At 33.9% G+C, this 15154-nt stretch overlaps 1 protein-coding gene across 1 annotated transcript; it reads right to left on the reverse strand.

Annotated features, from left to right (window-relative positions):
• Positions 1-12451: 12451 nt before the first annotated feature.
• On the reverse strand, positions 12452-14890 carry LOC110021687 (BTB/POZ domain and ankyrin repeat-containing protein NPR5-like). Its single transcript, XM_020720279.1, is given in 3 exon segments — positions 12452-12667; positions 12669-13387; positions 14222-14890. Coding segments are annotated over 3 exon segments (1392 nt in total). The 5' UTR covers positions 14723-14890; the 3' UTR covers positions 12452-12495.
• Between the last annotated feature and the right edge of the window lie 264 nt (positions 14891-15154).

The following is a 15154-nucleotide window of genomic DNA, read 5'->3' on the forward strand; positions in this document are numbered from 1 at the left end:
AAAAAATTAAGATCATTTTTTATACAATATGTCTAAGTCATTGTATGTGGTCTACCTCTGCCTTTCTTAACATGAATTGAATATAAAAGATCTACTCTCCTAACTGGATCATCAAATGGTCGATGTTTAATGCGACCAATCCATCTAAGACGACCCTCTCTATTTTTTTTTTCCGCCACAAGAGCTACACTAATCCTTTCATGGATATATTCATTTCACATTTTACCTCTAAGTGTAAAGCCACTTATTCGCCCGAGCATTCTCATCGCGACAACCCTTAACTTAATTCTATGTTTCTCTTTTAAAGGCTAATTTTGTGTCATAGAGCATTGCAGGTCTCACCACCAACAACAACAAGCCTTTAACCCACTAAGTGGGATCAGCTACATGAATCCTTTTTCTCCATTGCATCCTATCGAGTGTCGTATTTTTATTTAATTCTAATTAATTAAGATTATTTTCTTATACACTATGCTCAGGTCTTTGTAGGTGGTCTACCTCTGTCTTTCTTAACATAAATTGAATCTAAAATACCTACTCTCCTAACTGGAACTTCAAATGGCCAAAGTGTAATGTGACCAAACCATCTATAGCGGCTCTCTCTAATTTTGTGTGCCACAGGAGCTACACTAATCCATTCATGGATATATTTATTTCACATTTTATCTTTTAGTGTAAAGTCACTCATCCACTTGAGCATTCTCATCTGAGGAACACTTACCTTAATTTTTTGCTTCTCTTTTGAAGGCCAACATTTTGTTCCATAGAACATTGCAGGTCTCACCACCACCAACAACAAGCCTTTAACCCACTAAGTGAGGTCGGCTTCTTGAATCCTTTTTGTCCATTACATCATGTAAAGTGTCATACTTTCATTTAATTCTAAGTTTTTATAGAATATGCCCAAGTCTTTGTAGATTATTTACCTCTGCCTTTCTTAACATAAATCGAATCTAAAACATCTACTCTCCTAACCAGTTCATTAGATGGTCAACATTTAATGCGATCAAACCATTTAATACGATTCTCTGAACTTGTCCGCTACAGGAGCTACACTACACAGATATATTCATTTCACATTTTATCTCTAACTATAAAGCCACTCATCCACCTAAGCATTCTCATCTCAACAATACTTAATTTTATGTTTCTCTTTTAAAGGCCAACATTCTGTGCCATAGAGCATTGCAGGTATCACCACCATCTTATAAAATTTTCCTTTCAGTGTAAGCGGTACTTTTCTATCACACAACAGGACCGAAGCATTCCTCCACTTCAACCAACCAAATTGAATTCTATTAATAACATCCCCTTCTACATCATCATAAACCATACCATTGAGCGTTGGTATTAATGCTGGAGCATTAGAGTTGGGGTAAGTCACCGGAGTTGGGGTGTTGGAGTTGCAGTCGTCGGGGCGCTGGAGTCGCGACAGAGAGGAGGGGAGGATTAGGACACAAGGGAGAGGGAGCAACTGAGGGGGATCAAGATTAAAGCAAGTTTAGGGCGCAACAAATTTCGGCGGTATAAATAAGTATTTCCGACGGCTTATAAACAACTTCAAATCTGTAGGTTATTAACATTAATATCAAAGACATTGATCATCGGTTATTAAAAATGCTCGTCGGTAAATGCCCCGCCAAATGACGAGTTCGTAAATAACTGACGACAAATGACCTATGATTAGTATGTGCTTATAAGCGACGGTAAAATGTGTCGATTATAATAAAAGCCTTTGGAAACCAATCTACTGGTCATAAGCGACAATGTTTCCTGTTGTTATGCCGTCGGAAATAACTCAACAGATAAGTTGTCATAAAACTGACAAAAATTAATAAATTTATACTGACACAAATTTAAGCCGTCGATTTTGCCATCGGTTATAGCACCATTTCTCTTAGTGAGAAGACGAAGAGGAATAACAGTTATAAGTATGACTACTCTGAGCGCCGTCAAGATATAATCCAAGATCAAACACTATTTGACAATGTTGAATAAGATTAATTTGTATTATTTTTAAAACTTCTCTCACTATGTTGTATCCCCTCTTATTTTAGTGTAGTTTGAATCTATTTTGGAGCATGTTGCACTGGTCAAAATTTTAATTTTCAAGTTCAAATTTATTAAACAATAGATTATTTAAACAAAATAAATGTTATTATTATTATTACTATCTTAATAAATTAATACGTTTTTTTAATTGTCTTACATTTTAAAATTTTTTAAATTAAAAATAATTAATCATAATATCATTAAATAGATAATTTAATTAAAAAAAATATTTTTAAAATAATTCATTAACTAATATATTCAACTTTGTACGAATTTAACTTTATTAATATCTAAATAATTTAATACTAATATTTTCTAATCTTACGTTAACTTTAGAAATTTATTTTTTAACTTTAAAAATAATATATTATAATACCATTAAATTAATTATTTCATCAAAAATATTTTATAAAAAATACAGAACATTAACTAATATAACTTTGTAATAATTTATTTTTTAAAATATATATAATTTTAAAATTTAAATTTTAATATAAAAAAATCTTTAATAAAATTATTAAATACATAATTTAATTAAAAAAATATTATCTTAAATATATATCATTAAATAATATAATATTATAATAATTTTTTACCCTAAATTCTATATAATTACAATTATGAAACTTTAAGTGTTAGATATGTAATACAAAAGAATTGTGTGGTATATACGTAAATTTTCCTTTAGTGAAAAATATGAAATATCAAAATTAAAGTTCGATATTTTGCTATTATAAAACGTGTTCAACCGACATTTTATAAAACGTGGAATTTACTCATATTTTATAAAATGTGGGTTAAATCCACATTTAATATAATTTTTTTTATACAACATATATAATTGATACGTTTTTGCTAATTTAATAAGTTAATGTGCTCTTTTTTATAAATGGTCCATTTTAATTTGACATAAATGTTTGGGTGGTAGAAATGTAAAGGCAATGTTTAGATGTTAGATATGTAAATACATAGGAAATGGGAAGTATGTGTGTAAATGCCCAAAAAGATATGTATCTTCATGATCATTTTATGTTGCCTGTAAAGCTTGCATTGATTGAGATTGGGAAAAATCAAGTTCAGCGAAATTATTTGGCCTGGTCGGTTAAGTCTTGAGTTCTACAAAATATTACATCGGGACTCCTAACATAGAGCTATGCTCGGAATCCATTGATATGCGGACACGTAGAGGTGACAGATAAATTAAAAAATATATATATTTTAGCGCAGTAAAATATTACTCTCGTGTTATTCTACATTATTCAGGTGTTATTGTGTTGATATTCATGTGTTATTGTGTTCTGGGAATATTCCCGGTATTATAATAACACAATAACATATCAATACAACCACAACAACACCTGAATAACACGAAACAATACAACGCGTGTTTCTTCGAAGCCACGTGTCCGCATATCAGTGGACTCCGAACGTAATTCTATGTTAGGAGTCATGATGTAATATTTTTCTCAAATCTAGAGTGTTGGGTGCTCCAATAAAATTAAAAATTGACTTCTTTGGGCTATATATTAATTTGAGTAAAGTAAATTGTTCGAAAAATTACGTGGAGTTATAAAAATATATATATGAAACTTACAGTTTAGAGGATCATGATGAATAATTTTGAGTAGGTTTAGTTGGTGCAACATGACAAATTTTATTAGTCTGCACGTTGCAACGGTCTTGTTTATTGCTGCAAAATCCGCCAGTAGCATTTATTATCTTGCTACATATGTCAGCTATTTTAAATGGTGAAAATGTACCTGGTTAGAAAATGCAGTACTTTATTATTCAATTTGTTGAGGGAAAGAACTCCTGGTTTATTGATTATGAACTCTTTTCAAACTCTTACGTAGAGGCAATCAATATCCTTCATTTTAACAGAAGAAAGTGCAACATTGGGAAGATCTCAAGGGAGGCTTTTTAAAATTGAATCCCTAAATACCAAAGATTTTCTCCTTAATGTAATGTGAATGGTCTTAGAGAAAAATTTGATTGATATATTAGGGTTGACACAAAGGCCAATTGCTCTATTGAATGTCTCAAGGGTAGAAGAAGATAGGTTATGTTGTTGGTATCAACCCTACCGAAGACCGAAAGGTGATCAGTATACATCTTAGGCCAGTGCCTCTACTAAATGTCTCAGGGATATAAAGAAGATAACTAACTGTATTGATATTAGCTCTACTAGAGATCAAAAGATTTCATTATAGACCAAAATCAGATGAGTCAATTAACATTAATGATACCTCTAAAGTCCACACTTATAAAAAAGCTTTCATAAGTCTAAAGAAACTAATAATAATAAAAGTAGTAAAAAGGAGTTAAGAGATAGCCCTAGCCTATTGAACGCTAAAAGATGAAGGGAAGTAATATCTTGGCTTTTTATTAATAATCACAATGAAATGGACATTAGATGTTCAAGCTATAGTCCATTTGATGCAAGTTTTACAGAGTCTCCAGATATTCATTCTTTTGTAAGGGAAATGAAAATTTAATTTTACATAAGATTTCTCAATATTATTTTTCGAGTAAAAATACCTAAGATAAAAGTAGAATTTAAAAGCTTTTATTCAACTATTAGAAAGGATAATAATATTAGCAATATCCCTCCCACATATAAAAAAGATTTTGCAAGATGATTAAGCTTGAGGAATATGTTAATTCTAATATCAAGAAGTTTGGTGATGTCCTTATAAAAATATTACAAAAAGTCATTGTCTTAGTCATTTAATTTGGTGTTGTTCAAATTGATTGTGATATAGAAGGGAATGTTATTAGTAGTACCGAGTAATTTTTGTTTTCTGTAACAGTTGCACTTGTCAATATTGCTACATTTATGCTTCAGATAGAAATTTATAATTTGAGAGCTTGGATATATAACAGATTATATCCAGGACAAAAGGAATCACATATGAGTTCTTGAATAGCGTTGAGGAATTCATGCAGATGACATCATCGTTGGTCATCTATCGTTCGAAGGGTATGTTTTGGTGTCTTTGTGTGAAGCACAAAAATCAATTGTTTATGCTACCTGAAAAAAAGTTAAGCTGGATCTTTATTGCAAGGGATTCGAACCAAATTATTCTTACTAGTCTGCACATGATGAGCAAAAACCTGAAGTACAGTTTGAACAAGGAGGTGCCCTGACAAATTATGCCCAACGTGCAGAGGGATTTTATCATGACACATAGTAAGAAATGATGCATGATGCTCAAATAGCGTAATTTTTTTAGAACATTCAAAATGAACTTGAAACATCGAATAACGAATCACAAAATTTTTATGACAAACTCAATGTTGTTGAACAATAATTATGGGATGGATGCATAACACATACAAAGTTATCAGTGATGCTGAGAATGTTGACCATCAAATCTAATTTTAGCTTTATAGTGCATTCTCAATTTTGTAAAACCCTTCAAATTGATGCCCTTGTTAATGCACTTTAGAAACCATCTATTCCTAGGGTGTTAGTTAAAGATGATATACTCAATAATTTTTAGATTCTATCTTGATTGGTTCTAATAAAAATTATCCCTAACTTTATTCACACAGCTAGGGCTGTCCAAAAAGCTCGTTGTTCGCTAACAACTCTTTGTTCGCTCGTGTTCGGCTCGTTTTAGTTCGAAATAAAAAATTTTATGGTTCAGGTTCGAATCCAACACTCTACATCTATTTTTTCAGTTTAATTTTAATTAGTCAATTTTGAGTCGAATACGAGCTAAACACGAACACACTGTTCACGAGTCGTTTTCGAACACGAGTCGATTTCGAGCACGAACAATTTCGCACGAGCCGAGCCAAACACAAGCCACGCCTGAGCTCGCTCAAGTTCGGCTCGTTTACAGCCCTACACACTGCTATAATTTTACTCCTATTCTATTTAAAAAGAGAGTGCCAACTTCCACACTGCTCTTGACAACTAATATCCAACTAAATAAATTTCACACATGCAGTTATCCCAACAAATCTTGTGAAATCAATTCCCTCTTCCCCATTATCACCTAGTCATTCTCCTATTTACCAATTTGCTAATCAATGTAGCGATCCAAACACTCATCTTAATCAAGAGATGTCAGATTCATTACACATATAATTGAAAGAGAAGATTATTAGTGCAATTGTTTTAGCTCTGTGTGTGGTTCAGATTTTACTTATAATTCCAACAGCCATGTGTTGGTTTCCTGCATTCTGAAATTAATGTCCTGTATGCCCAACCATATTCTTATTTCAAATTTAGCAATCTCAAGTTAAAGGAAAACATTTCTATGGTTAGCTCACCACATTTGCAACAATTACAAGCACTACAATTGCTTTTAGTTGTGATTATTCAAAATCTAAATTAATTTCTAACTTCAATGCCGTAACTTCTACAAGCTTCAAAATGATTAAATCTTGTCTAACAAATAATATTGTGGTAAATTAAATAGCACCTGTTTATATGCTGCGGACATAACCGCTACAAACTCCTTCACTCCATTCTTTTCAAAACCACCACACAAAATTCTTGCTGGCATAAAACAAATGCAATAATGTATACCTAAATTACTTTTTCTAACAAGAAAAATAGTCTTTTCTATTGCCATGAATATTTTTCAGGGAACATTTCATGAAAAATGTAGAGCATGTTGGTCCAAGTTACAATATTCGCTTTTGATCATTTGTCCTTTCAAAGCATGAAAATTCCATCAATCAATATTGATTATACTAATCAATCCTTGAATGTTGAGTTCCCTCTTTGAAGATGACATTCATGCGCCAGCAAACTATTCATAACCTTTATTTTTATTTTTATATGTTTATGAGCAAAGCAAGTAATGATCTGCAGAAGCCGCTAAAAGAGTGCAAAAAACTTTAAATTTTTATATAATTACGTAGCATGCTAAGTGCCCTGACAAATTATGCCCAACGTGCAGAGGGATTTTATCATGACACATAGTAAGAAATGATGCATGATGCTCAAATAGCGTAATTTTTTTAGAACATTCAAAATGAACTTGAAACATCGAATAACGAATCACAAAATTTTTATGACAAACTCAATGTTGTTGAACAATAATTATGGGATGGATGCATAACACATACAAAGTTATCAGTGATGCTGAGAATGTTGACCATCAAATCTAATTTTAGCTTTATAGTGCATTCTCAATTTTGTAAAACCCTTCAAATTGATGCCCTTGTTAATGCACTTTAGAAACCATCTATTCCTAGGGTGTTAGTTAAAGATGACATACTCAATAATTTTCAGATTCTATCTTGATTGGTTCTAATAAAAATTATCCCTAACTTTTATTCTCACTGCTAGGGATGTCAAAAAAGTTTGTTGTTCGCGAACAACTCTTTGTTCGCTTTTGTTCGGCTCGTTTTAGCTCGAAATAAAAAAAAATTATTTAATTATTTATATAAAAATATATAATAATATATTATATATATTTATATCTAAATTTAAATCGTAATTCCTTTTGTGGTAATGCGATTATGCTCGTACATTTGGTTCAGGTTTGAATCCAGCACTTTAAATCTATTTTTTCAGTTTAAATTTAACGAGCCAATTTCGAGCCGAATACGAGCCGAACACGAACACGAATATTTAAATCGAGTCGAACACGAACACACTATTCACGAGCAGTTTTTTAACACGAGCCGATTTCGAACACGAACAATTTCGAACGAGCCGAACACGAGCCAAGCCTGAGCTCGCTCAAGTTCAGCTCATTTACAGCCCTACACACTGCTATAATGTTACTCCTATTCTGCCAACATCCTTGAGAATGTTGACCATCAAATCTAATTTTAGCTTTACTTTCAACTGTGTGATCTACTAGTTATTCATCTAAAAGAACTATTTGATGAAATTCAACCACAAATCAATAAAGTAATTGTTGATAGTGGAAATTAGTTGAAAAAGCATTTTTTATTAGAGTTATTACACTGACAATTTTTCATCAGATTCCACTGGATATCATATTTACTAGTATAAATCTTGTTGATTACATTTCAATATACTACACGTAATCCTTAAACTTCTTGGAGTAAGAGTTGGGTCTATTTGCCTGTTTCCCAAATTAGGGTTGCACTTATATATTTTAAAATTAACCATTTTAATTAATATTTTATGTATTTATAGTGCATTCTCAATTTTGTAAAACCCTACAAATTGATGCCCTTGTGAATGCACTTCAGAAACCATCTATTCCTAGGGTGTTAGTTAAAGATGACATACTCAATAATTTTCAGATTCTATCTTGATTGGTTCTAATAAAAATTATCCCTAACTTTTATTCTCACTGCTAGGGATGTCAAAAAAGTTTGTTGTTCGCGAACAACTCTTTGTTCGCTTTTGTTCGGCTCGTTTTAGCTCGAAATAAAAAAAAATTATTTAATTATTTATATAAAAATATATAATAATATATTATATATATTTATATCTAAATTTAAATCGTAATTCCTTTTGTGGTAATGCGATTATGCTCGTACATTTGGTTCAGGTTTGAATCCAGCACTTTAAATCTATTTTTTCAGTTTAAATTTAACGAGCCAATTTCGAGCCGAATACGAGCCGAACACGAACACGAATATTTAAATCGAGCCGAACACGAACACACTGTTCACGAGCCGATTTCGAAAACGAACAATTTCGAACGAGCCGAACACGAGCCAAGCCTGAGCTCGCTCAAGTTCAGCTCATTTACAGCCCTACACACTGCTATAATGTTACTCCTATTCTGCCAACATCCTCACTGCTCTTGACAACTAATATCCAACTAAATAAATTTCACACATGCAGTTATCCCAACAAATCTTGTGAAATCAATTCCCTCTTCCCCATTATCACCTAGTCATTCTCCTATTTACCAATTTGCTAATCAATGTAGCGATCCAAACACTCATCTTAATCAAGAGATGTCAGATTCATTACACATATAATTGAAAGAGGAGATTATTAGTGCAATTGTTTTAGCTCTGTGTGTGGTTCAGATTTTACTTATAATTCCAACAGCCATGTGTTGGTTTCCTGCATTCTGAAATTAATGTCCTGTATGCCCAACCATATTCTTATTTCAAATTTAGCAATCTCAAGTTAAAGGAAAACATTTCTATGGATAGCTCACCACATTTGCAACAATTACAAGCACTACAATTGCTTTTAGTTGTGATTATTCAAAATCTAAATTAATTTCTAACTTCAATGCCGTAACTTCTACAAGCTTCAAAATGATTAAATCTTGTCTAACAAATAATATTGTGGTAAATTAAATAGCACCTGTTTATATGCTGCGGACATAACCGCTACAAACTCCTTCACTCCATTCTTTTCAAAACCACCACACAAAATTCTTGCTGGCATAAAACAAATGCAATAATGTATACCTAAATTACTTTTTCTAACAAGAAAAATAGTCTTTTCTATTGCCATGAATATTTTTCAGGGAACATTTCATGAAAAATGTAGAGCATGTTGGTCCAAGTTACAATATTCGCTTTTGATCATTTGTCCTTTCAAAGCATGAAAATTCCATCAATCAATATTGATTATACTAATCAATCCTTGAATGTTGAGTTCCCTCTTTGAAGATGACATTCATGCGCCAGCAAACTGTTCATAATCTTTATTTTTATTTTTATATGTTTATGAGCAAAGCAAGTAATGATCTGCAGAAGCCGCTAAAAGAGTGCAAAAAACTTTAAATTTTTATATAATTACGTAGCATGCTAATGCACGTGCACATGAGTAAAGCTGGACATGATGGTTAATTAATATATATATAATCTAGCATATCAGTTTGATTGAATATCCGCCATCGTTTCCAGAAAGAAGAAGCACTTTAGCAGCTACTATATAGTTTGAACATTTCTTGATACAGAATGCAGGAGTTGGAAGTCAGTCAAAGATGTCGATGACTAGGCTTTCATCATCAAATAACTGTAACACTGACTGTTATAAAAGGTGAAAGGGAAAAAAATTGCCAGAAAAAATTATTATATTAACATAGTTTATTGTTTTTGAATAGTATGGATTTATCATTCTACCATTTTCAATTTTGTTTTACTGCTTACAGATTCAACTTATTGAAACATAGGAAATATATTTATTGGAGGGAAGTATTAACTTAGGAATATATTGGTTTTAGCTTGCTTAACAGTATCTCTAAAGGGACAAAATCATCTTGAGCAAACTGCATCAGTTATAAAACTTTTTTAGATGTTTTGAATGAATTGTAAAATGTAGATATTATTATGTTGTATAAGAAAATTTAGACAGTAGAATTTTTTCTTTTAAATTGAACATTTTTGGCTGACAAGTAACTTTATTTATCTTTTTCACATAATAATAACTCTATTTAATTCTTATATATGTTTCATTTAGCTTATAAGTACAAGTTAGGCGTTAGATATGTAAATACATAAATTTCAGACAGCACATATGTAAATGCCCCATATATATATATAAAAATATATCATTATCTTGTAAAAGATACAATGCAAGCAACAAAGGGATCTCTTTAATTGAATTCTATCTAAATTTGAGTAGACTGAAGAAAAAGGGAGACAGAAAACGATAGGATCATAAAGAAAGAGGTGATGAGGCATTACTGGTTATAAATAGGTGGCAAATAAAAACAAAAGTTTGACAAGACTTGACAGGTAAAAAAGATTGACCTGCATCAACTCACTCATTCAATGCTAACTTAGATTCTCGTTGTCTCCCTCTTTCCTCTTTAAACCCCACCACATCCCCACACGCACTTGCACCACTCCCATTAGTAAAACCTAACTTTCACAAAAAAAATTTATAGTTTTTGATATCTAGTTTCAATATATAATTGAAAGATTATGTTGTTAAGTTTGCTTTTATTTAAATTGAGTTTGATTGCTATTATATTTAGCCCAATATGATCTCTCTTTAGTCCAATCACTAACGGATGTCATAAGAATGTTTGATCAAAATTAACTGATTGATGCAATTTCTGACTTGTATGTTTAGGGTGGATTCATCAACCATGGTCGAGCATGGAAAGTACCAATGTTTCACACTGTATATTCACATAATTGGATGTGCTCTTGTCGGATGACATTAGGTGCTGAAAGCCTTAAGTTTGAAGGAGAGTAATAGCCAATAATAAGTATGTGGGCAAGATTGTTAGGGCACATGCGGCCTTTTGTTTATTTACAATTCAAATAATTAAAAACTAATATTTTTTTTCCCAGGAAATACCAAATGCCGGCTTAAAAATTATTTTGATAATAAATTGTACGGATAGCTCTCTAACAAGTTACCATAATTTAAGAAGAAATTTTTGTTTATTTACAATTCAAATAATTAAAAACTAATTTTTTTTTTCCCAGGAAATACCAAATGCCGGCATAAAAGTTATTTTGATAATAAATTGTACGGACAGCTCACTAGCAAGTTAACATAATTTAAAAAAAAAAAAATTTAAGAAGAAATTAGACTGTAGGGGCTGAATAATTTTTGTCAGAACACAGGAAGCAGCGATTCAAAATTAGAAAAATTTGACTTTTTTCACATTATGACCGTTAACAAGCTAAAATTTATAGACTTGACATTCATTTCCCTATGTTTTAGCCTCATTTTTTGGGAAAATATTTCTGTAAATAGCTAATTGACCAGTCATATAAATGGCTGCAGGTTCCATGGAGGACAATTCACTACTAAAATTTTTGAATATTGTTGTCGAAGTCATCGATCAGCATGATTATTTCCTATATTAAATTTACACATATGAAAATCTTTATAAACTTATATATATATATATATATATAAAACAGTCCTCGCACTATACAGTGACAAATTATCTTCCATATTTTCTAACAACCACAGATTACTATTTTACAATCACACTATAATATAATTACAATAAATTAATATGGAACATCATATTTATTTTATTTAGAAAAACATATATCACATTGATTCAATTAGTTTGTCTCAAGATTCAAGTATGACTGCAAGATAAAATGGCTTTGCAAAATATTTAGCTGAAAAACGGTCTGAAAATTAAGAATTAGCCTTATTGCAACCCATGCACATTACCATAGGCTAATCTAAAGCAATTTATATGTGATAATAATGTGGTGATTACAGTATCTCAGTACATACCAATAAACAAGAATCCTGACCAATGATACCTAACGTTTGCCGAAGGAGCGGAGCACTCATCAAATAAACACATACACAAACACAGCAAACAAACGCACTAAAATTTCAGAGAGCACTGCTACAACTTCAGTCTATATTACCGATATCTTTTCTTTCCAAAAAATACAGATAAAATGATTGAAACAACCACAACAACAAAGATATATAAGCCAAAGTAAAATATATAGACCATAGACAAGTGAGACAAAATGTCAAATAGAAAGAGAGATCATAGTTTTTTTTTTTTTTTTCTCCCTGCAACATGAAATTGTAGGGCGCTATGGAAAGTGCTCATGCTGCGAATACAAAGAAGAAGGCCCGATACCTCCACTGCTCCCTTGAGACCGACTACTATTACTATCACAATCAAGCCTAGCCGCCGCCGCCATTCCAAGGTTCAGATACACCATCCGTGAATCCACATTACCGTTGGTGGCGGCCGGCGGCGGCCGCAGCCGCCTCCTCTCTAGAAAGCACCATGGCCGCCGATTGCACGAGCTCGAGACATAGCCTCAGCTTATTGGGCTCGATATGCGTGAGCCCTGGTATGGCCCCTTTGAACAGAAAGTCAGAAGTGAGGGAGCGAAGAATATCGAGCGGCGTGATCCCTTCGATTGTCCGAACATTTGGGTCGGCGTGATGGTCTAACAACACTGCCACCATGTCGGGACACACCATCTCAGCCGCAATGTGTAGCGGCGTCTTGCCAGTCGGGCCTGCGGGGCAGTTGACATCGGCAGCTCCGAGCTCTAGCAATGCCTTCACGACCTCTCGAGTGCAGTTCTGGACGGCATAGTGAAGGGCGAGGGAATCGTCGAGATTGAGGCCTTCCCCCATGACCATGAGCTTGACGAGCTCAACGTCGGATGAATCGAGCGCACGTCTCATCCGACGGATCTTGTTGTGATGGTCTTCTGATTCGGAGGCGATGTTTAGGGGGGGGAGGAAGGTGGAGCGGCAAGCGAGGGAGGATTTGAGTCTGAGTTCTTCGATCTTGGTGACGACGTCGATGGGTAGATGTTTGGCTAAGACTTCGGGGGTGAGGCCGGATTTTGATACGAGGTGGGAGCAGGTGTTCCATAGATGATGGAGCTCTTGCTTTCGTGATGCAAGTAGAACTCTCATTACATCTTCGATTGATGCTTTCTCCACAATGCCTTCAAGCTGTTTCTGTATTGTCAACTAATTTATATGCAGATGATGTATACTAAAGAAGGAAAAATACAGTCAATTCAATTCAGCAATTTGGATTAGATGAAAAGACATGGGGGAAGAGGGAATGCTTGCTTTAACTCATAAAGGGAGATGAAAGTAATATGAAAATTGAAATGATGTAAAAAGGAGATAATTAAATGAACAAATTTTTATAACTTTTTCAGGTGGTGTGATTTTCTCATACAGAATATGCGTATGTGACGCGAACAGGAATGTCAAGAGTACGAAAAGGCATTGACTTTGTGGTTTAAATTGGATACTAGATTCAACACAGTGAAATTTCATCGAATGAAACAAATGAGGACGCTTGTTACTTGAGGTGAACGGTTGCTGGGAGCCGAAATTAGGGTTTAGAATTAGGCGAAGCATCGGAAATGTAAGCACTGAAATATGGAAGAAACTGTGGGGGGGGGGGAAAAGAATGGCTCCAAGCCCTAGAAATTGGGATTGCTGCATGTCAATTAAAAACCTTAATTTACGATTCAGATGTGATAGATCGTGCAACTAATCGAAAAGATGTCCTAAATTTAAGAAATTTAGAGTAATCGCCACTAATTGAGTCATGGAAATCATGAAACAAAACTAAGAAGAGAAAAACACTGAATGTGAACCAAAAAAACAGAAGAAAGCAGCTGCAGCGCTGCTTCTTCTGACTGGCCGCAGCAAACAAAGATATACGGTTTCAATAAAGAAAGAGAGAGAGTGATAGAGGAAACTAACAAATGATGCAAATAATTGAAGGTCTAGCTAGCCTTCTACCACACATAATGCATGGAAACTCTTAATTACCTGAGTCAGAAGCGCGAGCTGATCAACACCGAAGGATCGAGCGGCAGCAAGAGTATCAAGAGCCAGATCAATTGCAGAAGAACAGTGCGTATGCCAACATCCACGATCCCCACAATTGGGTCGGGGTTCGTGCTTCGGCGGCACGAGTGACACCTGACCGCTATAGAGGAATTGAAGCAGCAGAAGGAATACCTCATAGCTGACTGATGTTACTGGGATCACAGCACCACCACCTCCTCCCCCTCTCGGCGAGGCCGGTGAGGTTGAGGAAACCGCTCGGCTTGACCGGTAGTGGTGGTGGTTGTCGAGGAGGAGGTGGAGACCTTGAGATGGATCTGAGCCGCAGAAAAAGCGGCGGAAGAAGAGGCTACGGGCGGCGAGGATGCATCGGTGGGCGTGAACGAAGCGGCCTTCTACGCTGAAGGTAACATCGCTGAAAGCTTGTCCGTTGATAAGGAGGTTGAGGTAGTCCATGGACATGGACTTGAGGGCCTCCTCCATGGTTTCTTCTTGCTGCAACTTGGAATCGGAGAGGGAAGGATAATAGAAGTAAAATAAAAAGTGGGGAGCAACACATCAAAATGTCTATTTGTTATGCAGAGTACTGATGGTGACTATTGTTGTAAGCTATGTGTAATGGGGTCAGCATTTTAGGAGAGAGGGATGGAGCAATTTAGAGGGATGTGGGGGCGGCTAAGGTATTTAATGATGGAGGAGAAGGGAGAAATAGTAAGGACTATAAAATATCTTCAAGGGGAGAGTTTTTCCTACTCCTCCAATCAGGAAAGTTTGAGAATTTAGTTATCTTTCAAGTTTATATTTTCAAGCTAATCATCAGAATTAATTAGTTAATTCTGTAAAATTTTTAATTCAAAAATTTTACTTTTACTCTATAAATTTAAAAGAAAATGATTTAAATTGTGGTTTTTTGAT

The sequence above is a fragment of the Phalaenopsis equestris genome, unplaced genomic scaffold (genome assembly GCF_001263595.1).
Source record: "Phalaenopsis equestris unplaced genomic scaffold, ASM126359v1 Scaffold000139, whole genome shotgun sequence".
NCBI lineage: Eukaryota > Viridiplantae > Streptophyta > Magnoliopsida > Asparagales > Orchidaceae > Phalaenopsis > Phalaenopsis equestris.